The sequence below is a fragment of the Castor canadensis genome, chromosome 11 (assembly GCF_047511655.1).
Source record: "Castor canadensis chromosome 11, mCasCan1.hap1v2, whole genome shotgun sequence".
NCBI lineage: Eukaryota > Metazoa > Chordata > Mammalia > Rodentia > Castoridae > Castor > Castor canadensis.
This window is the reverse complement of record NC_133396.1, coordinates 14,680,819-14,702,941: the sequence shown is the minus strand read 5'-3', so window position 1 is coordinate 14,702,941 and position 22,123 is coordinate 14,680,819. Positions and strand designations below refer to the sequence as shown.

Genomic DNA, 22,123 nt, shown 5'->3' with positions numbered 1-22,123 from the left:
GTGTCCAGACCTGATCATTGAACAGTAGTACGGCCACTTATTAACAGACAGTTCTAGAGGGCTTGTCCCACAGACCTTTATTTTAGGAGTCCATACAAAAGACATTCCTTCACTTCCACAGTTTCTTAATTGACATGTTTTTCTCACTATCCTTCTGCATGACCTGGAGAGAAAAAGAGCATGTGAGTGCAAAGTTAGGAACTGTGTGAACACAAGCTTAGCCCGTGCTCCACAGCCACGCTCTGCAAAGGCAGACAGGTAGAGGCACATACCTTGGCTACTGCCATCTCAAAGTCCTCCTGGGTGACATGGACACGCCGTTCCCGCAGGGCATACATGCCAGCCTCTGTGCACACACCCTGAGCAGGAAAAGGAAGCTGAGGTCCTGCTGCTGTGCCCCCTCAGCCCTGAGTTAGCCCTTGTTGAAACCCACTTCCTGCCACTGTTCTGTTTCCCCAAGACTCCAATTACCTTTACTTCAGCCCCTGATGCTCCTGGCATCAGCTCAGCAATTTTTCTCAGGTTGATCCCCCGGGTCAGGTTCATTTTCCGAGAGTGGATCTTCAAAATGTCCAGCCGGGCCTTGAGATGGGAGAGGAAATGCTCTGAGCCCTGTGTCCACCCCCACAGACAGAGCCACTCCTAGCACCAGCCATTACAGACCTCCTCATTGGGGGGTGGGAATTCAATTTTTCTGTCGATGCGTCCTGGGCGAAGCAGGGCAGAGTCCAGGATATCAATCCTATTAGTAGCCATGATAACCTGAGCAGAGAAAGTGTGTGGTATCAGCTCCTCCTTGGCCTGCATGTTGCCCCAGGCCTTCCCTTGGCCTGCACCCCTCACCTTGATGTTCTTGGTGGCCTCAAAGCCATCCAGCTGGTTGAGAAGCTCCAGCATTGTGCGCTGCACTTCACTGTCCCCGCCAGAACCCCCCTCCAGCCGTGAGGAACCAATGGAGTCGATTTCATCCATAAAGATGATGGATGGAGCATGTTCTCGTGCCATGACAAACAGCTCCCTCACCATTCTTGCCCCTGTGCAGGGGCCAAGCTGGCATTAGGAGCTAATGAGCATCCAACCTACCACCCTTCCACCTGGGTTCTCATGTTCTTAGCCAGGATTACCTTCCCCGATGAATTTCTGTACCAATTCAGAGCCAGAGACACGAATAAAGGTACAGTCTGTATGATGAGCCACAGCCCGGGCCAGCAACGTCTTCCCGGTGCCTGGGGGTCCATACAACAGCACTCCCTAGGGAAAACAGCAGACTCAGGACAGAAAGCCAGCCTCATTTCATTCAGGGAACACTTAATGAGTGTTGGCTCTGTGCTAGAAGTTAAGGATGCATGAAACAAAACAAAACACCAGGGTCCCTTGTGGAGCTTATGTGCACACTAACTTAGTCCCTGGAAGCGCGTCTCCCTCAGTTACTCTTCATCAGAGAGGGCAGCTCAAACAGGTACAGCCTTGTGCGCTGCACTTCACTGTCCCCGCCAGAACCCCCCTCCTGTTCCTCAAAGAAGCCTGTTCCTCACCTTGGGCTGTGCAATGCCCAGAGCCTCAAAGAGCTCAGGGTGCTTCACAGGCAGCTCAATCACTTCTTTAATCTCCTTGATCTGCTTGTCCAGCCCACCAATCATCTCATAAGTTGAGTCTGGCACCTTCTCCACCATCATCAGTGACACCAGGGGGTCCACCTTGTTGGGTAGGATCTTATGCAGAGTGTAGCTGTCGTTTCTTAGAGCCACCCGGCAATTGGGTGTCACCTGGATGAAGGGAGTTTTAGGAAGTAGTGTGCAAAGAATGGACCCCACCCCCACCTTACATGCTGTACTCACATCATTGATGTCAATGTTCTTGTCCACATCTACGACAAACTTGCCCTCGGGATGGACCTGGAGAAACAAGGGCTCATGACCTTCCCTGCCAGCCACCAAACCACCAACCCCCAACCAGGAAGACCCATGGGAGTCACAGAATAACATGACAGAACCCAGTTTTCCTGAGGAGGAAATGTAGTGGATGACAGGCTGTCCCTGGAGTTAACGCTGCTTTTACCTTGACCAGCACTTTCTTCTTATCCATGGCCCGGACTACTTCCCCCACGTAGGAGCCCTGCTCCTGCAGCAGCTGCAGCTCCTCCCGCAGCAAGCGAACTAGTGGGCAAACAGACACAGTGGACACCTAACATCTCCTTTCAGATCCCCTCTCTGGCACTTATTCAACTTGCATGCACCGGCACTATTGTGATGAAATTTGGAAGGGAAGGTCTCCCTCACACAGGTCAAAGTTTGTGTCTTGAACAGGTTACACCGAAGCTGGTGAGCTGTGCATGGGAACCAACTACATAAAGACAGTGGGAAGGTAACTGTGGACTGGGAGGAGATGACGAGACCGCAGGTCAGGGGGACCAGGAGCAGCCACACACAGCTTCCCACCTTCTCCCCCTCACCTTTTGCATTTAGCTCGTTCCTCTGCGCCTGTAGCCGCCGGAGGTTTTGGCTCTTATCATTTACAATCAGCTGTGGAGGACAATAGACAAATTCCACTACTCAATATACAGTAGGAGCAGTACCTTAGGCAAGACGCTCACAGGCAGGTGTGAGGTGTAGGAAGAGTACCAGGGCATCTGCTCGTTGTATCAGGTTCTCCACTAGGATCCTAATGACCCTTTCCTGTCCTCCAAGAGTCCCTCAGGAGCCTAACGCAGCCACACAAAAGACTTTGTGTCCAATTTTGGTCCAGGAATAATAGAATCTAACGGAGGAATATTATAGCTGGCTCTTGTAGTGACTTTCTTACAGAAAAGCAACATGGTATAGTGGAAAGATTTTAGGTGAGAAACCTAAAGCTGAGCATGGTGTCTCACTCCTGAAATCCCAGCACTGGGAAGGCTGAGGCTGGAGGGAGGATCAACACATCCAAGAACACTGTTGTACATAGCAAGACTGTCTCAAAAAAAAGTAAAGCAAGACATTTAATAGATCAGTTACCGAACTGCACATGGGCACAGCATCACTACCCTGCTACATTTCAGGACTGAGATAAATAAAATCAGATATAGAAGCACTCAAAAATGGTACATTAAATATAATACCTGCAAATGCACCTGGAGTTCTGAAATCTCCCTTGTGGCTTTCCCTCATGGCACTTCATTTTTCTTAGTTCTGTGGTTTAGCTCTTTAAGCTAGAGCACTGGGTGGTCCAATTCTTAGGACTCAGCATTGGCCACCATTATCAGCATTGCCCAAATTCCTCAATGCTGTCCTCAGGCCTCATTTCACCCAGCCCAACCCCTTTCTGACAAATCTCATCTAGGCCTCTGCCTTCCCTGTTATGAAGAAACCACTGCATTCACACTTCTTCCAAAGGGCTATGATCTTGGGCTAGTGGCACCTTATGTTTTTACTTTTTGAGACAGTCTTGCTATGTAGCCCAGGCTGGCCTTCAACGCAAGATTGTCCTGCCTCACCCTCTTGAATGCTGGGATTACAGACACACAACCGTGGCTTGTGGTACTTTTTCTATTAAAATTTGATGCTGGAAGATGAATAACAAGCTGAATGCTACTGTCCTCAAAGGGGTGGGCCTTAAGGGATACAAGAAACTGTTTATATACATTATATTGTTTGTTACTTCTGACAAGCACTTTCCTAAAAACTAAAAAGAAACAAAATAGCAATAGTTTCTTCTACTGTGCTCCCAATGGAATTATATGGGTTTGTAGAAATGGCTTCCATCAATCCTCAGTCTGTCCTCACCTGGAGTTCCTCAATCTTGGACAGATAATATTGGCGGAGTCCGCTGCCTGCCTTCCCTTCTTCCAGCTCCATCTGAAGACACAGTGTTAATTATTAAACAAGAGACGGAAACACTGAAGGGGGTAAAGCCACTTCCAGGGCACTTCACCATCAGGCTTTCACCCCCAAGCAGCTTTGTGTGGTAAAAAGATCTGGGTTCAAATCACTCCTCTCACTTTTGACCCCTCCATTTCCCCAAGACTAAAATAAAAGGATGCAAATACCGCCTACCTCCTAAGACTTTTAGGAGGATCAAGAGCCCATAAACACGGGACGCTCTGCACAGTGGCAAGCGCCCTACAGACCCAGCCAGCACGCCCTGTCTCGGGTGCCAGGGCCCCTTTCACTCGGCTTCTACCCAGCCCTGCCCGGCTCGCCGGGGGCGGCACTGACACAGCAGATCCAGCCGCAGCCTCCGCCCAGTCCGGACGGGTCCACTGATCCCAGAACCACCCGACTCTCTCGCGGAGGCCCACTTCCCACCTCGCTTCACGCCCGCTCCGCGCCCCCCATCCCAGGTCTCTGCCCAGCTGCCCCCGCCGCCGCCGCCATACCTGCTCGGGCCCGTCAAGCGCCATCTTCCTTTTTCAGCGGAGACCTCCGGCATGGAAACCGCCTTAGCGCGCAGGCGCGGAAGCGGGGCCTGGGACCCGGCAGAGAAGAGTTCCAGGTCAATGGGCGGAGTGTACGGCGAGTCAAACATAAATAACAGTGGCCATGATGGGAGGGCGCCGACTCCAGGTCAGGAGCTTTGAGAGGGAATGCAGAGATAGTAGAATGCCTGATTGTTGCCTCCTAGGAGTTAGGTTCTTAGTTCTTGTAATCTGCCTTTTATTCTCAATTTGCAACTTCTAAAATCTGGGGACAGAGACATTTATGGCCACGCTCAAGATGGCGGAAATCTTGGTGCCAAGCACGCAGGAGACGCAAGCGGAAGCGGAAGTACGCTCGCCGTCTACATGTGCGGCTCCAAGTGTAGTGAAAACCGTGCTGGGTGGAGGTGAGTGTGTGGCCCCAGCCGCAGAGTGGGGTACCGAAGCGGCTTCTAGCGCTCGGAACATATGGTCCCAAGTTTTACTTTTTCCTCAGGCTGAGTGACATCCCCCCACCATGGGCAAGAAGGGCAAAGTGGGCAAGAGCCGGCGGGACAAATTCTATCACTTGGCCAAGGAGACCGGTGAGTCAGGGTTCGCGCTGAGAGCAAACGACGGAACAATTTTGGTCCGTTTTGCTTTTGCTTTCCCAATACTGGGTTCCTTTTCCGCAGAAGGGGTGGTGGGTTGTGAGGCTGGAGACGTCTGCTGGGGAAGCACCCCGAGGACGTCATTGTTTTGTGCCTCCCCGCCATCTTCACCGCTCAGGTTACCGTTCCCGCTCTGCTTTCAAGCTGATCCAACTCAATCGCCGTTTTCAGTTCCTGCAGAAAGCCCGAGCCTTGCTGGACCTGTGTGCTGCGCCAGGAGGATGGTAATACTGGGCACGAGTTGCTCTTACTGATTGATAGTCAGCTCCCTGTGTCTGGATAGCTTAAGAGTTGCTAGCGGAGGATGGCTTTTGGAATCTCTCCCTGTCCCCATTACAGTCTTAAAAGGATACATTTCTGAGCACGTTGGTCTCCCTTAAATCACCGAGGCCGGTTTCCTTCTCGATTGTGGAGAAAAGGCTTGGAATGGGTACATTATGACTTGTTCTGGCTGCCACACTTGACAGGTGCCCCGAATAGCAGAAGCGAGAGATCACATTGCCAAACGTGAGGAGACACTCTAGGTATTTTAATCTCTATTCCTTTCATAGGCTTCAGGTGGCTGCCAAGTTTATGCCTGTATCCAGTCTTATTGTGGGTGAGTGTCAGGTGGTTCTCTGGGTATTTTAGGGGTGTACTAAATTGTACTAACTTGTCCTTTATTCCCCTCCTCCCTGTTTGAGGCAGGCCTTAGAGTATTCTGACCTTATTTCTTCCAGGAGTGGACTTGGTTCCAATCAAGCCTCTCCCCAATGTAGTGACTCTCCAGGAAGACATCACAACAGAACGCTGTAGGCAGGTAATGGGAATTTCTTTCCTCCTGACCCTATTTACGTAAACATTCATACTTCCCAAATCACTGGCAAAACTTTTCTATTGACTATGCTTTAAATAAATGCACGCACAACATCTGTATGACAAGGCTCATGACAGTCTTGGTGACCACCCCAACTTTACTTAGAGTCCGAGATGGTGTTTGAACTTGAGAGAAGGATAGAGATCTTCAGTGAAGTCCTTTCCATTGGATTCATTATTACACAGAAAGCCTGTGTAGACAGAGATTTATTTATTTTGTTGCCTATTATATTCTAGCTTAGCATGTGGCCCATCCTGGGCACTCAACAAGTGACTGGATGGACAAATGACTGAACCAGGGACTTTATTCTTAGTCGTTTCTGTGTTTCTGTTGCCATAATCCCATTTCCTTCTCATTAGGCCCTGAGGAAGGAGCTAAAGACTTGGAAGGTTGATGTTGTACTCAATGATGGGGCCCCTAACGTTGGGGCTAGCTGGATTCATGATGCTTACTCACAAGGTTCAGGCAATATGGGGCTTGGAGGTGAGGGTGAGAGTGGAGGTGACATTCCCTCAGGCTGCAGAGGTCTTCACTGATTGTCTCTGTCCCGCAGCCCACTTGACACTGATGGCTCTGCGTTTGGCTTGTGATTTTTTGGCCCGTGGTGGCTGCTTCATCACAAAGGTTTTCCGTTCTCGTGACTATCAGCCCCTGCTATGGATCTTTCAGCAGCTGTTCCACCGTGTCCAGGCCACCAAGCCCCAAGCCTCTCGCCATGAATCAGCAGAAATCTTTGTAGTTTGCCAGGGTAGGCATTACTTTGTTTTTCTTGACTCAGCCTCTTAATTACCAAAGCACACTTCTAAATATGTCTTGTCATTTTAGGATTCCTGGCTCCTGACAAGGTTGATAGTAAATTCTTTGATCCTAAGTTTGCCTTTAAGGAGGTTGAAGTTCAGGCTAAGACTGTTTCTGAGTTGGTGACTAAGAAAAAGCCCAAGGTATGTTTAGGGAATGGAACTACCCTTGGATCCTGAAACTCTGGGGAGGCTGGGCCCCGTGGATCCTTCAAATACCCCAGAAGAGATTGTCCAACTGCCTTTATTTCCCTGCCTAAGGCTGAAGGATATGCTGAGGGTGACCTTACTCTCTATCACCGAACCTCAGTCACTGACTTCCTGCGAGCTGCCAACCCTGTTGACTTCCTCTCTAAGGCCAGCGAAGTGAGTACACAGACTTGAGGAATGTAAGGGAGTCCCACCCAGAAAAAGGACCTAAGGATCTTCCCTGATTCCTTTTCCTCTCAAATAGATCTCAATAGATGATGTAGAGTTGGCACAACATCCAGCTACCACTGAAGACGTAAGGGCATGTTGTCAGGACATTAAAGTACTGGGGCGCAAGGAGCTCAGGTATGCAGTGGAGTGGGTGTAAAGGCCAGGAGCCCTGAAGACAGGGAAAGGCCTTGAAGGTGGTGATGCTGGATCTCTGGAAATCAAAATTCTGTTGGACTAGAGATTTGTGGTTGAAGACTGAAATTTGGGGCTGAAAATAGCGCAGACAGGAACAAAGATAGAGATGGTAAGGTCAGTAATTGTATTTCTGGGGCAGGTCCCTACTGAACTGGAGAACAAAGCTTCGGCGATATATGGCCAAAAAGCTGAAAGAGCAAGCAAAGGCACTGGACATCAGGTGAAGAGCAAAGTAAACCAGGGTAGGTGAGACTGGGTGTTGGAGGAAGTGTCTGAGAAGATAGCTTACTGGATTGTTTTGTCCAGTCTTAGCTCGGGAGAGGAAGAAGAGGGTGATGAGGTATCAGCAGCTGGGACAAGACAGCCCTCTAAGGAGGAAGAGGAGGAGGAACAGCTGAACCAGACCCTAGCAGAAATGAAGGCCGAGGAGGTAGCAGAACTAAAGAGGTAAGGGGAGCTGGGGAGAAGTTTGGGGAACCCCCAGTGCAGAATTCCTAAGTATGCGATGGGAAAAGAGAATGAAAGGCACGGATAGGGAGTCTTAAGAACTGATCAGGTTGAATCACTCAACCCCATCCTTTCAGGAAGAAAAAAAAGCTGCTGCGCGAGCAGAGGAAGCAGCGAGAGCGTGTAGAGCTAAAGATGGATCTACCCGGGGTTTCCATCGCCGATGAGGGGGAAACTGGCATGTTTTCCTTGCGGGCCATCCAAGGTCACCAGGTGAGGGTACAGATTGAGAAGACAAGATCACTTTGGGCTATCTGGAGGTAGGGGGCATTGGATTGTGTGCTGAATGATCAGAGGGTTTAGTTGGTGTATTCACTCATAAAATGACTTAGCATGAGGGAGACTGGGTAATGTAGAGGCCTGTGACTTAAAAGATCAAAAAAGGGACATACACTTAATATGATGGAATTGGGAAAATTTTTAAAGTGTGATAATAGGCTTATTCTTGTAAAACTAGAATATTTGGACTGAGTTCAGGATATGGAAGATGCACCAGGGACCTGGGTTACTCTGGGTTACCTGGTGTGGGTAGAATGTCCTCAGTACACTGTTCTTCAGTTACCATCTCACATTAGGCTCCTGTGTGTTGAATACCAAAGAACATTCTTTTCCTGAGAACAGCAGTATCACAAGCAAAATGAGCTTTGTGGTTCTACTGTGGAGATGTCATTGCTAGGTCATCTTTGTTACATAGGAGGCAATAGAGCAGACAGACTCAGGCTTCAGTCCAAGCTAGGCGTTGTGTGACTCTGACTTACCACTTTCCCTCTCTGCTGGTTTTCTTATTAGTAAAACAGTAATAGACTTACCATTAGGGTTTTCATGGGAAATTTAAAATGATGGTTAGGTACAGTCTCTGGTATATTGTGATAAACACTCAAATAGTAGCTGTGCTTGATATCCTAAGAGTGGTTGAAGGGGGATCAGTTGTTAGATGTATGTTGTCTGGGCTGCTTTATTCAGTGGACTATCGCAGTATGGTATTCTCACGTGATTCTGATTCTTTTTGAGAGTGACTTTTAAACAACTAGTGGGACGGACAGATCAGTGCCCTGGCCTACAGTAGGATGTACATAGACCAGTCATTTCCCTGAGTCGTAACTGCTCTGTCTGTAGGAGGAGGTAATATTTGTTGAGAATAAGTGAATTGGGCATGGGAAAAAGCAGTGCATTTCCTTTAAGTTCTTTGTCTCTGTTTCTGTTAAAACTTCAGTTGTTAGAGAAAGTAACCCAAGGAGACATGAGTGCTGCAGACACATTTCTGTCTGATCTGCCAAGGGATGACATCTATGTGTCGGATGCTGAGGAGGATGACGATACTTCTCTGGACAGTGACCTGGATCCAGAGGAGCTGGCCGGAGTCATGGGACATCAGGGTTTAAAGGACCAAAAATGGTAAGGGGTGTGTGGGGGAGAGGCGGAGTCATTGTGGGTATTACCAGAGATGGGTACTGAGAGCTAAAGCCCTTGAGCCTCTCCCAGTTTTGCTTTGGTTCTACAGTGTGCAGTTTGCTCAAGTAGAAGATGAAAAAGAAGAGGAGGGGGAAGAGAATCCACTGCTGGTACCACTGGAGGAAAAAGCAGTGCTGCAGGAAGAACAAGCCAGTCTGTGGTTCTCAAAGGTAAGAGGAGACTAGGGCAGGACTGATCAGATTACTGGCATTCCCTGGGAGGACAGCTGAGATTCCCTCACCACAGGATGGCTTCAGTGGGATTGAAGATGATGCTGACGAGGCCCTGGAGATCAGTCAGGCCCAGCTGTTGTACAAGAACCGTCAGAAGGAGCAGCAGCAGCCAACAGCACCACCACTGCCACCATCACCACCACAACCACCTTCCAGTTTGAAGTCAGAGTCTCCCCAGGGCCAGGATGAGGCCCCTATGGGGACACAAGCTGCCATTGGCCCCAAAAGGGAAGACAGAGATGACAGCTCAGACAGTGATAGTAGCAGTGAGGATGAAGAAAGGTGAGTGTGTGCAGCTGATGAGAATGATGAAGAGGAAGCAGTGGTTTGAACCATTTCCCTAAGGTGGGGGGTTTCTCAACCTTGGCTGTAGAAACTTCTGGCAGTTCCTTAAGTAGTTAAATAGGAACCAGAATTGAGGTGAGATAGAGTAGAATATTCACTCATATGCCTGCCTTCTTTCACAGCTGGAAGCCATCCTGTGGTAAGAAGCGAAGCCGTGGAACTAAGTCAAATGATGATGGGTTTGAGGTGGTGCCTATTGAGGACCCAGGTGAGAGCTCTGTGGACAGTGGAAGGAAGAGACCAATGGAAGTTTCAGTGTTGGGAATTAGGCTTTGACTTGTCCTTCCCTCTAGCAAAACGTCGGATTCTGGACCCTGAAGGCCTTGCTCTAGGTGCAGTTATTGCTTCTTCCAAAAAGGCCGAGAGAGACCTGATAGATAACTCCTTTAATCGGTAAGGGGGGTTAAGTTGGTGATTTCTTCTTTAAGAAGCTTGGAGTGGGGGCTGGTAGATTGGCTCAAGCAATAAGAGTGCCTGCCTAGCAAGTATGAGAGTTCAAACCCCAGTGTTGCAAAAAAGAAAGAAGTTTGGAGTGGTTGGTTGTTACACTGGTGTCCTCCCCACCCAGGTATGCATTTAATGAAGATGAGGGGGAGCTTCCAGAGTGGTTTGTGCAGGAAGAGAAGCAGCACCGGATACGGCAATTGCCTGTTGACAAGAAGGAAGTGGAGTATTATCGGAAACGCTGGCGGGAAATCAATGCACGACCCATTAAGAAAGTGGCTGAGGCCAAAGCTAGAAAGAAACGGAGGGTAGGTGGTGAGGTTGCCTGAGGTTAGGCATGTGTGGGGTAGGGATGGGAAAGAGGTCACCTGACGGAGCTTCCCTCCCAGATGCTGAAGAAGCTGGAACAGACTAAGAAGAAGGCTGAAGCAGTGGTGAATACAGTGGACATCTCAGAACGAGAGAAGGTGGCACAGCTGCGAAGGTAATTGAGGGAGAACACCCACAAAGGCACACAAGGTTAGAAACAGCTTCAGCACGCAGGCCTTTAACCTGTGTTCTTTCTTCCTTTTACAGTCTGTACAGGAAGGCTGGGCTTGGCAAGGAGAAACGCCAAGTCACCTATGTTGTAGCCAAAAAAGGTGTGGGCCGCAAAGTGCGGCGGCCAGCTGGAGTCAGAGGTCATTTCAAAGTGGTAGACTCCAGGATGAAGAAGGACCAGAGAGCACAACAACGTAAGGACCGAAAGAAAAAAAACAAGAGGAAGTAGGCAGAGCTCCTGTGCCTGTGAGAAGTGAGAAGACCAAAGACTTGGAGGGAGAGTAGTTCACTGGCCTCCTTGGTACCAGCCCTGCTCTTGCTCACATCACAGCTGAGAAGACAGTTCCCAGGGAGCTGGTGGGTCTTTCTGATTCCACAACGGTCCTAAATAGCAAGAGGACGTCCTCTGCCTGAAGGACAGTTCCCCAGAAAAGATCTGAGGAACTGTCTTACTGTACTGACCGACCCCTCCCCAACCTTCCATGAAGAACTTAGGGTGCTGGATGAGAACAGTCAAATCTCTTTTTAAACCTTTATGTTGGGTGGTGCTTGTTGTAGCCTATTACAGGGCATGTGGTGTCATTCTATTCCATTATTAACTGAATAAAACAAATATGATAGAAGAGATGTCTTTTCTGACAGTTTAATAAAGAAGCACTTCCCCACATTTCATACCACTTTTGTGCTACACCGTTTGAAATCGTAACATACCAACTATGATAAGGCAGAAATGACAAAGAGTCCGCAGGTCCCAGCAGTAAAACATTTACTAGAGAGCAAGCAGAGAGGAATGCACATCTTAAAGAAACCTTCACAAAGTCACAAAATTCAAAGTTTGTATATTTCTTTTCCTTTTATAAACAAGATAGAACAAAAATCATCAAAATCATTTCAGCAAAAGACTTCTACCATTGAGGCAAGTTAAAAAAAAAATACAATGAAATAGACACTTTGAAAACTTGGGTTTTTTGTTTTTAAATTTTAAATTTAACAATACCTCAGACCTGGAACAATCCTGAAACTCTTGACAGGGTCTTTAGTTCCCTTCAATCACACTATCCCTGGGAATTTCAAAGCCTGTGGTCTGGAAGGCAATTTCTTCTACATGTCTCAGGGCTGGATACAAACCTGGCTAGGGAACCTGAGAGTTCGGACCTCCCTTCCCTTCAAATGTGTGAAAGCACCAAATTGCTTCCCAAATATTCCTAACAGCTCTATGGACTGGGTTTGCAGAAGCTGACTCCTAAAGGGGGACTGCCTTGCCAAACAAGAAAAAAACAATTCAATTTGTAGATGTTTATAAGGTGGTATTTTAGTAAAAAATATAAGCTACTTATAATATAAACCTAGAGTGAGTTTTGCGCCCCATATAAGGCCCCTTCTCCCAAAGTACCTTCCACTCACCCAGAGCCAGCAGAAGCTTCCTAAGAAAACATCTGAACAATTATTCAGATGCAGGAAGGCCTTATCTCCATGCTCTGGTTCTTGCTAGGAGCAGGGGGTCCTTATACCTTGGACCCCAACCCAGCCCTGAGACACCTAGTTACCAAAATCTTTCTAAAAATAAAATTAAAGACAACTGATTTCACACTGTAGCACATACCCTCTAACTGTCCCATCGGCTTTTTTTGCGTTTGGGTGGCTCTGGGACAGCAAAACCATCAGCTGTCTTATCTGTCTTGCTGTCCATCTTGCTGCTGTCCACTTTGGGGTCCATCTTGGCTTCACGATTACAACCTTCTTTCCTGCTTTCCCCATTCCGACCGTCATTTGCACTCCGGCTCTCACCATGCCGACCTGCACTTCCTCCATGCCTGTTCTCTCCATGCCGATGGCCATCAGTATGACGGCTACTGCTGCCTTCTGGGTAACGATATCCATCTCCATGGCGACCACCATCTCCATGACGTGGGAGATCGCCATGCCGATTGCCACTTTCTCCATGACTATGACGGCCACCACCCCGGTTCTCAGTGTATCTTTCTCTTTTCCCATTGCTACCCCCAATCCCTTCTCGGCTGTTATTCCCTGAAGCTGTGTTGTTGACTCCCTGGGCTCCAACAGAAGGGTAGGTCACTGGGGCGCTACTGACGTTCCCAGTATTGCTAAAACCTGGAATGCTCTTGGTGGTGCTGGCGATGGGGCTGTCAGGACTGTTGTGACCCTGTTGTGCTGAATTAGCTGGAACAGAATTCAAGCTCCCTGCACTAGTCCATCCACTTGCCCCAGCAGCAGAGCTTCCAGCCTTCTGATTACTTAAGCTGGCTGCAACAAAGTGACTCTTGTACTGTGACTGAAAGAAAGAAACCACCATGAGTACAATAGTAAGTTCAAGAAATCTGAGTGTACATAAGCTTGGCAGCAATAAAGTATACAAAGACTAGCTATTCTATCTTTGCACTGTGACTAATATCCAATGGCCCCACAGCACAGGCCTTTTTATTCTTGTACTATAAAGGAAAACTCAGAGATGGACCCCAGTGTACTGAAATTTAATGCACAGCAATTAAAAACATGTTTACAGTCTGTAATCTGTTAATTACAATTTAAAAATCCAAAAAGTTAGGAAAACTACAAATGTTTTAAAAAATTTTATAGTAATGGGGTGGGGGTCTAGCTCAGTAGTAAGAGTGCTTGCCTACCATGGGTTCAATCCCCAGCACTGGAATACAAAGAAGTACAGATAGCAAGACCCTGTCTCGAAAAAAAAAAAGTTTGACAGCAAAACCTAACTTGAATTGATAAAAGGCTATTATGATGTAGTCTCTAAATATATTTAACTTCAGCAGACTTTGCTGGGGTGTTACTACACTATCATCTTTCTCAAATCTGAAAAATAAATACTAAATTTCAAAACAATTTCTGAGTTCCTCTATTAGTGAAAAATAAAATCTTGGAACCATCAGTCTGGAGACAGATGAAATGTAAATTAAGGCCCAGCTAGTTAATTAGATGTCACCTAGGCAAGTGTGGAAAAAAGATAGGTTCAGAGTTCATAAAAGCTACAGAATCAAACCAATCTTAGCCAAAAAGATGGCAATTACTCTCAATCAAAATGTAATAGCTTTGGGGACAGGCAATACCAAAGAATGTAGTGACATTGATGGACACATTCTGCTAAATACAGCAGTCCCAGGCTGTGGCTGTGACTGATAACAGATGACTAGAACAAGGGTTTCTATACCTCTGTACTTGCATTTCCAGGCAAACTGTTAAGTTTATATGTGAATTCCAAGCAATGAGAAAGCCCAAAATCTAGCATGAAGCCTAGAAGCCCAACTACCAGCTCAGGAAGGCCCCCTTCCCTCACTGCCCAGGAGTTAACAGTTTTTTAAATGAAATGCTTATTTCAGACCTGAAAAGCTGCTTTCATTGCTGTCAGGCGATCTCCCATGGCTCCTGTGGAGGGCTTGTAAGCCTCGTAATTGCTCATTACATTATTTCCTCGGTCCTAAAAATAAACAGATCCATAAGGAAGGAAAACAAGTTGGAAAGCAACTGCATAGACTGGGCTTCATTCTGAAAACTCTCAAGGCAGAGCTACAATAGGAACTGAGTATCTTTTAGAAACTTACTTATTCTTGTAAAGATGCAATAATGGAAGTGTCATTTAAAAATGTTTGTACCAAATTCTAATCTCGGGAGTTAAATCTAATAATTGGAAATGCTGTCAGATTATGTCCAAGAAAATTAATGTGTTATACATATTTACCAGTGTGTAACTTTAAGCACTTCAGTTTTATTATCTGTACTTAGATTTTGGGTTAAAGATTGACTTAGTTTAAAACACAAATTTATGTTTAACTGAATTCCTAGTAATAAAATCAGAAAATTATAGTATTTACTCTTAATATGATTTATTATATAATTATTTGATATTATTATAGCTTATTACAAATAATCTATTAAAATATTCTGAATCTACTGAAGCCACATGAAAAAAATTAGTCACATCAACACTAAATGTTAGTATTATTGATGCGGACATCTTAATCTTCAATTTTACTTAAATTCATGTATATAAGCTTTTTTTTTTTTTTGGTGGGACTGGGGTTTGAACACAGGGCTTTTTGAGAGTTCCTGCTTACCTGCTTAGTAAGCACCGAACCCTGAGTTCAAACCCTGATCTCACCAAAAAACATCTTGCATCTTTTTATACATTATTGTAATAAAATTTGAGCTTTTATTTAACTTTTGCAGTTCCCCATGTTGAGTCAAACCTCTTGTTTAGTTTTAATCTGAGCCTGTATTTTACTCTTCTTTTTATCTGAAGCATTGTATATTACTGATATTTTCTTATAGAAATTTTTTACTTGGTATTTTTTTAAGTGGTAATAAACCCAATGTGATCCCAAAACTAAAAGCAATACATTTTCAAAATGGATTATCAATAGTAGAATTAAACTTAGTAATTTATCAATCTTTTCAAAGATATTTTGGAATTTCAAATTGTTTTCACAAAGTTTTAACACTATGGGAACATTAAGAATTATTTATAATGTCCTCACCTTAAATTATTTATCTATATTAACTCAGACATACAATGATATTTAATAAAACTGTAACAATTTCAAAAAGAATGAGTTAATATTTGGAATGGCCCTTGCACATATAAAATGCTCAATATTATTGCCTCTTTCACTGTCATCTGCATCACCATCATTACTGTAATGTGGGAACATTGTATATACCCACCAAAGACTCCAAGTTACCTACAATGTTCCAGAAAAGTATACTGGTAGCTTTGTTCCCTGACGTAGGAATCACTGAGCCCAGCAACAGGCAGTAAAGAAGCCAGTGAAGGGGTGCTTTTAGTTACGTGAATTGTAAGAAAAAGCAGTTCCACCTCTCTCAGATAAAATTTCCCAGCATGAAGGGATATTTCTGAGTTTAGTGACAAGACAGAGCTAAAGTTCCCCAAGCAGCAGGCTCTAGCTCAGTGTTGGAGGGCTTTTTAAAAATAGACTTCTTTAAAGAAGAGTAACATAAATGGGATGAATTAGGTCAAAGTACACTGTATGCATGTTGTAAATATCACAGTGAAACTATAGTTAATATATGCTAAACAAAAACAAACAAACAAAAACGACTGCTGAAGTTAGATACAGTGGCACATACCTGTAACACCAGCTACTTGAGAAGACTGCAAGTTTGATGCCTACTCAGGCAAAAAGTTAGTGAGATTCCTATCAACAAACAAACTGGGAATGGTGGTGCACATATGTAATCCCAGCTACACATAAGTGCAAGTGTAAGTGCAAGTAAGAGGATCATAGCCCAAAGCTGTGCCAGGCAAATAGCCTGAGACCCTATCTGAAAAATAACTAAAGCAAAAGGGCCCAAAGCACAAGGCCCTCAGTTCAAATCCCAGTACAGCCAAAAATAAAATAAAAAACAAATGGACTGCTGTTTTTAAATCCAGAATTTCTGATTTATCAAGTCTGAGGTGGGGGATCAGTTTGCATGTCCCATTGATCCAGGGATGTTTTGAGAAACCACTACAAATCTAACTTCTTGAACAAGCCTTGTCAGACAAATGCACAGATACTTCTTCAACAGCAAGTTTCGTTATGAACCATCAAAACACTGACTTGAATCAACAGACTAAATACACATTCCCTGCTAGACAGAGTTTAGGACCCATAGGTGGATCAGAATAACACTATCACCATCATTTTAAGACATAGGACCAATCTCAAGAGTACTACTGTGGTCTGAACTCACCGTATTTTCAGAGCCCAGGCCAGGCCGCTCCCTATAGCCCAAGCCTCCTCCACCAATGTTCAGTTTTTTGCCTTTCCCTCCTTTGAAGCGGGATTTCCGAAACCAGGCATTCTGCATTGAACACAATTCAAGGTTAAGCACAGTGGTGTAGAGAAGGCCAGAGGAAGAGGACAAGGTCAAAGAGGAAATTAAGTAGGAAGGAAAAACTTTTTGCTTCATCTTTAGCCAATGCTTTTATGGCAAAGGAGAGACTGTTAAAAAAAAAAAAACCCAGACTGCCTTCCTTTGGGTAGTAATCCACCAAATTTGTCAGAAGGCTTAAAGGCTATCTAAGGCTTCCCTTACTGTTCTCCTTCTCCAGGGTCTCCAAGGGAAGTGATTAGTAAGCTTCAAATGCAGACTAGTCACACTGGTTACTTCTAACCTCATGGAGGAAAATAAATTTATTTCCATTTCGCAATCCACCTACCCATACTATTGAACATAAACATTTTGAGCCAAACTTTAAAAGAACTAGTAGGTTCGGACATGAAGGAAAAAAGCTAGGTGAAGTGATCTTATCAGAATCGATTCTAGAAACTCCCAGGAAGTACTGGCAGCTATATTAACTGAAAATTTTATTTCCCCAAAGAGCCTAAAATTTTTCACTGAACTTGATTTATTCACATTGTCTTAAAAATGCAAATATCTTGGGCAGGTTTGGGAAAAGTGCTGAGCACAGAGAGCCTGGGGCACAAAAAATGTAAGAAGATTTCAAACTAAATTTATCTTGGTTAAAATTTTCATTTAGTTGCAGCTCCCTCTACCAAGGAAAGGGGAAACAAGCATCATTCTCTTCATTCTTGCAGTATAGTCTTCTACTCCTAGGATCAGAAATGAGGGTTCCAACACTACAACTGTATCACATATAGATTAACACAGCTGACCTATGAATCTGACAACCGTTCCTACTATTAGAACTTTTTCCGAATCCACTTGTAATTTGGAGACTGCATGTAGTAAGATGACTCAAAGTTCGATTTGGTTGAATACTTCAGTTTTGAACTGGGATACATTTCGAAGAGGGTAATCAGTGTGTGGTCAGAGACCTGAGATCTGTCTGTATAGAAAAAGCACTAACAAGTCAGGTGCCAGTGGCTGTAATCATAGTTACTCTGGAGGCAGAGTTGAGGAGGATTGCGGTGTAAGGCCAGCCCCGGCAAACAGTTTGTGAGACCCTATCTTGAAAATACTCAACACAAAACCAGAGGCCTTTGTGTTGCTCAAGCCTATAATCCTACTTAGTCAGGAGGACCACAGTTTGAAGCAGGCCCAGGCGAATAGTTTGTGAGACCCTATCAAGAAAACAAAAACAAACAAACAAACCAAAACCAACATCAACAACAAAAAAACCCATCAAAAAAAAAGTGCTGACAGAGTGGCCCAAATGATAGAGCACCAAGTGTGAGGCCCTGGGTTCAACCTCCAGTACTGGAGTGGGGAAGAATAAAAAGTACTATACAATAGTTTTCTTAAAGACACCACACAACATTAGCCTCCTAAAAGAGAAAACTTTGAGGGGAGAAGAGGAGTAGGGAGAATAATAGGCATCTCTTGAAATTAAATTTATAAGTGTGCTGGAGTGAGAAAGCAGAAATTACAGGGACAGATTTTAACACAAAAGAAGGATCAGCTTTTGAGAACAGAGCAGAGGAGTTTTAATATCCCAAGATACCAATCTATATCTCATAACCACCTTCCTCCCACCCCTTTCTTGTCAAATTTCTATTATTTCCTTCTTTGATTGGTAAAATTTCTTACTTGGTGGTATAATATGGAGTAATCTGTAAGTATGCCAGCCACTCACCTGCATTGCCAGATCTAGGAGTTCCTTAGACACATGTTGATTGGCTCCTTCCAAGTTTCGGACAAGGTCCCCAGCAAAATTGCTGTCCTTGGGGGTAAGTAAGGTATAGGCCACACCCTTCTCACCCGCTCTTCCTGTGCGGCCAATCCTATGAGTATGGGTATCAATGTCTCGTGCCACGTCATAGTTAATGACAGTCTTGATTGAAGGAATGTCCAGACCACGTGCTGAAATAAAAAGCAATCAAATTCTTTTATTCTTTATCTGCAGTCAGAAGATGAAAGTAACTAGAAATACTCCAGCTCTAAGAACCCACATTTCCCTTATCTGGACAAAGTGCATGGGTTTAATGAGCTTCAATGCAAGCACATAAGCTAGTCCTCTAGAATAAATGTCACCAACAAAGATTCTTTGATGCAGGGCTGCTTAGTATTAGGGACTTATTTTTTGTACCAACAAGCTGCCACATCCTCTTATTTTTTTAAACATAAAAAAGATATGTTTAAAAAAAATCAAAACTAGCATCAAATGTGTCATAGCTGAGAGGTTCTCTCCTTTCTGAGAAAAATACAAGTTTTTAAGGGTAGCTATTAAAACTCAGCAGAACAAAGCTCAAAATCATATTCTAAAAATTGTTCTGGTCTTGAGTGAAGTATGGCCAATCAATGTTGATATCCCCACTATATTCAGATATATAATAAGAACATAGTCTTTTTCCACAACAGCCCTGTAGGTGCGAGGATACTTTGAACAGAGAGAAACACTAGGTAGAAACTGGTATCTGGAGATACATGTTGAACTCCTGCTCCATGGGCTGTAGCCAGCCAGGTTAGCAGAATTGTTCAATCAGACTGCCCAGATGTTATAGGTCTTATTGTAGAGTAGGACAGCACCCTTAAAGCATAGATACTAAAGTTACTATGAAATTCATACTCTACCTGCAACATCTGTAGCCACTAGGACTGGGATGTCCTTTTTCTTAAAATCTGAAATGACCTTGTTTCTCTCACTCTGATCCATGTCTCCATGGAGCAGCCCAAGATTATGACCTTCCTGCTTAAGGTTATTGGCTAGCTCTTCAGCATTGGCTTTTTTAGTGACAAACAGAAGGACACTCCCAGAAGAGGTAAACTCTACCAGACGCCGGGTAAGCCAATTCCATTTACTAGGCCCAGAATGGAGGATCTCCACAATCTGTGTCACATCTTCATTGGCCTGAAAGGAAACAAAACAGGTAATTGTGACAATGGTGACACAGGACACTTGAAGGACCAGGCAATGTTTCTTACCTGCATCTGGAGGAACCCTGAAAAATCCTTATTCTCTTTAGGCCCTCTTTCATCATGTCAAGTACAGCTTGAAACTTACCGCTCATCTCAAATCATATTGTTCTCCACCTCCCCCTGCTATGTACACAGACCAATGTAATTTAATTTGTATGCCTTAATACTACTTTGCAATCCTATACCCGGTGTTTATTTTTTGCTGGTACTGGAGTTTGTTTTCAAGGTCTTACTTTTTTTTTTGGCCTGGGCTGCAATCCTATTTATGCCTCCCAAATAACTGGGGTCACAGGTGCACACTACCACACCTAGCTTATGACTGAAATGGGGTCATAACTTTTTGCTCAGGATGACCTAGAACACACATCTTTCCCGATCTCCACCTCCCAAGTAGCTGGGATTACAGGCATGAGCCCCCACCCAGCAGCAATACTTTTTATATGCCTATTTAGAGTAATCCTAATGGAGTAATCTCCTGTTCAGGGTCCTTTCCACTCACTGTTCCAAACACAATTCACACATGAACACAGACGCATTCATAAATGAAAACTGGATAACTACGTGGAAACATTTTATTTCAAAATAGCCAGTAGAGATTTTGAGTGTTCTCAACACAAAGAAATGGTAACATTACACAGTATATAATCTGTTGAAATGTCATACTATATACTATAAATATTTACAATTATTATGTGTCACAGTATAAAAAATATTTTTAAAAATGCAAAAAACCCCAACAACAAAAAACCCCATGGCAAATAACTTAAAAATTCTCTAAATGGCCTTAATTGAATTCCAAATTCCAATTCAGAGAATTTTTCCATATAGGACATATGTGTAGGTATGGAATTAAACCTTAACTTATTCTCACCAGGCCCTTCAACTTATGCCACTCCACCCTGAGCAGGCCTACTCACACAATTATTTAAAGTGTGTAGGTAACTGGTGGGTCACACCTGTAATCCTAGCTATTCAGGGAGGCAGTGATCAGGAAGATTATTGTTTGAGACCAGCCAAGGCAAAAATTGAGATCCTATCTCGAAAACACCCAACATAAAACAGGACTGGTGCAGTGGTGGAGTGCCTGCTCACCAACTGTGAGGCCCTAAGTTCAAAACCCAGTATCACCAAAAAAAAAAAAGTCTGCATCCCAACTCACTAGTAGTATTCTAAGACCTTTTTGTTTCTTTAACGCTTTTAAAAAAAACTTTTATTATGAATTTTTTCAAGTATTATAATCAACTACCCATCAATTTCAACAATTTGCTAAACTTGTTTCATCTACCCCCCAATATACAAATATTTTAAAGGAAATCTGAAACATGTTGCTCTCATCTATAAACAAAACATTTTATCTTTTATCTCAATAGTGAGGATGTCTCCATAATATGAGAAATAACCCACTGGGGGCCCATCAGTCTTGCTTAGGGTTACCTCTCCAATATCTCCCTGCACCACTCGGATGGGGTCAATCAGGATGTCTCTGGCCAATTTTTCAATCTTTTTCCGAAAAGTTGCACTGAATAAGAGAGCTAAAAAATAAAATAAATTCTGTTAAAGAAACAGTGCAAAACTTCTTAATTGAGTCAACCCACTAAGTTTTCTTGACATTCAGTATTACTCAGTTTTTTTTTTTTTTTACATAAACCCACCTGAACTTTAAATTTGGTTTAATAATTGATTCACTAAAGAAAAAAAAGACTTTCCTTTATTCTATTTTTATTACATTTTCAGCCAAGAAATGAATGGTTCAGGAAAAGGCTCTTGATTTCAAAGCGGATCTGTACTGTGCAATTCTTTTACCCACTGATAAAACTGAATAAATTGGACCACACTGAGCCTTTGTTTTGTCATCTAAAAGATGAACAGTTATATCTGATGACTGCTAGGGTCCTGTCCATTCCAAATAACCAGTCATTTTTACCCCTCTATGAATCATTTTTGCTGTCATAACTGTGAGTGCTTATAAAGTAAGTGTTTACTCTGAGCATGTGTTTTTATAATAAAGTTGCTTCATACATACTCTGTCTGTCAGGACGGACATGACTTGCTATGGATCGAACCTGGTATTCTGGAAGAAAAACAGTAAAATTAGTATTACAAATCCCTAATACAGAGTAACAGGCTTGGAAAAAGTCATTTTAGTAAAATACTCATGAGAAGGTATAAGGAAACTTTAAAACTCTTAAACATATCCATTGAGTATGAAATTCCAAGAAACTTCCCCTTCATGCAGCTGAGTTGTGCTGATGGTTAGTAAAGATGGTTATTTAGAAGTTTACACAGCTGAGTAAGTCAAAGAGCTCAGGAAAGCAAAGGACCTTGGATGATTTGATATTAACCTACCCAAGAATACAGACCGTGACTTTCACAATCAAAGGCACATGAACAAAAATAAAAGAACAGAGGAAATTTTCCTCCTATATATAAAACCACTT

The 22,123-nt window shown here is 43.9% G+C and overlaps 3 protein-coding genes across 4 annotated transcripts in view; 1 reads left to right on the top strand and 2 right to left on the bottom strand.

Moving 5' to 3' along the window:
* Positions 1-51: 51 nt before the first annotated feature.
* Psmc5 (proteasome 26S subunit, ATPase 5) lies at positions 52-4,501 on the bottom strand. The gene is made up of 12 exons (XM_020185722.2): positions 4,355-4,501; positions 3,762-3,833; positions 2,453-2,522; positions 2,059-2,156; positions 1,839-1,895; positions 1,536-1,766; positions 1,125-1,251; positions 844-1,034; positions 664-762; positions 472-582; positions 273-359; positions 52-163 (listed from the first exon to the last, which is right to left on the bottom strand). Exons 1-12 carry the CDS (start codon positions 4,376-4,378, stop codon positions 110-112), a joined length of 1,221 nt encoding a protein of 406 aa, XP_020041311.1. The 5' UTR covers positions 4,379-4,501; the 3' UTR covers positions 52-109.
* An 87-nt stretch (positions 4,502-4,588) lies between these two features.
* On the top strand, positions 4,589-11,455 carry Ftsj3 (FtsJ RNA 2'-O-methyltransferase 3). Of its 2 annotated transcripts, XM_020185724.2 has the most exons (21): positions 4,589-4,800; positions 4,890-4,977; positions 5,162-5,267; positions 5,595-5,641; positions 5,763-5,842; positions 6,259-6,358; positions 6,453-6,647; positions 6,725-6,840; positions 6,958-7,062; positions 7,151-7,251; positions 7,451-7,531; positions 7,618-7,758; positions 7,896-8,031; positions 9,032-9,213; positions 9,320-9,440; positions 9,517-9,785; positions 9,971-10,056; positions 10,142-10,241; positions 10,417-10,600; positions 10,682-10,776; positions 10,869-11,455. In XM_020185724.2, the coding sequence occupies exons 2-21, from the start codon at positions 4,911-4,913 to the stop codon at positions 11,059-11,061; spliced, it is 2,505 nt and encodes an 834-aa protein (XP_020041313.1). In that variant the 5' UTR covers positions 4,589-4,800; positions 4,890-4,910; the 3' UTR covers positions 11,062-11,455. The 2 variants fall into 2 exon arrangements, with proteins under 2 accessions (XP_020041313.1, XP_073901508.1); XM_074045407.1 differs by lacking the exons at positions 4,589-4,800; positions 4,890-4,977; positions 5,162-5,267; positions 6,259-6,358 and having other exon boundaries at positions 5,594-5,641.
* Positions 11,456-11,461: 6 nt separating this feature from the next.
* The window catches only part of Ddx42 (DEAD-box helicase 42), a 37,203-nt gene continuing 26,541 nt past the window's right edge, over positions 11,462-22,123 (bottom strand). Inside the window, exons 12-18 of the mRNA XM_020185723.2 lie at positions 21,709-21,756; positions 21,120-21,217; positions 19,341-19,617; positions 18,403-18,629; positions 16,557-16,667; positions 14,188-14,283; positions 11,462-13,125 (exon numbers count right to left, since the gene is read on the bottom strand). Coding sequence (XP_020041312.1) covers positions 12,439-13,125; positions 14,188-14,283; positions 16,557-16,667; positions 18,403-18,629; positions 19,341-19,617; positions 21,120-21,217; positions 21,709-21,756 — 1,544 coding nt within the window. The 3' untranslated portion in view covers positions 11,462-12,438. The remainder of the gene's footprint in view (positions 13,126-14,187; positions 14,284-16,556; positions 16,668-18,402; positions 18,630-19,340; positions 19,618-21,119; positions 21,218-21,708; positions 21,757-22,123) is intronic.

Excerpts from the sequence above, each read along its gene's own strand:
- Psmc5 (XM_020185722.2), bottom strand. The coding sequence starts at position 4,378 with ATGGCGCTTGACGGGCCCGAGCAG. Across the intron at positions 1,035-1,124 it reads ACAGAAATTCATCGGGGAAG|GGGCAAGAATGGTGAGGGAG; the intron begins GTAATCCTGGCT and ends GCCCCTGCACAG. Across the intron at positions 360-471 it reads CATCAGGGGCTGAAGTAAAG|GGTGTGTGCACAGAGGCTGG; the intron begins GTAATTGGAGTC and ends TTTCCTGCTCAG.
- Ftsj3 (XM_020185724.2), top strand. The coding sequence starts at position 4,911 with ATGGGCAAGAAGGGCAAAGTGGGCAAGAGCCGGCGGGACAAATTCTAT. Across the intron at positions 6,648-6,724 it reads AATCTTTGTAGTTTGCCAGG|GATTCCTGGCTCCTGACAAG; the intron begins GTAGGCATTACT and ends TTGTCATTTTAG. Across the intron at positions 9,214-9,319 it reads GGTTTAAAGGACCAAAAATG|TGTGCAGTTTGCTCAAGTAG; the intron begins GTAAGGGGTGTG and ends TTGGTTCTACAG.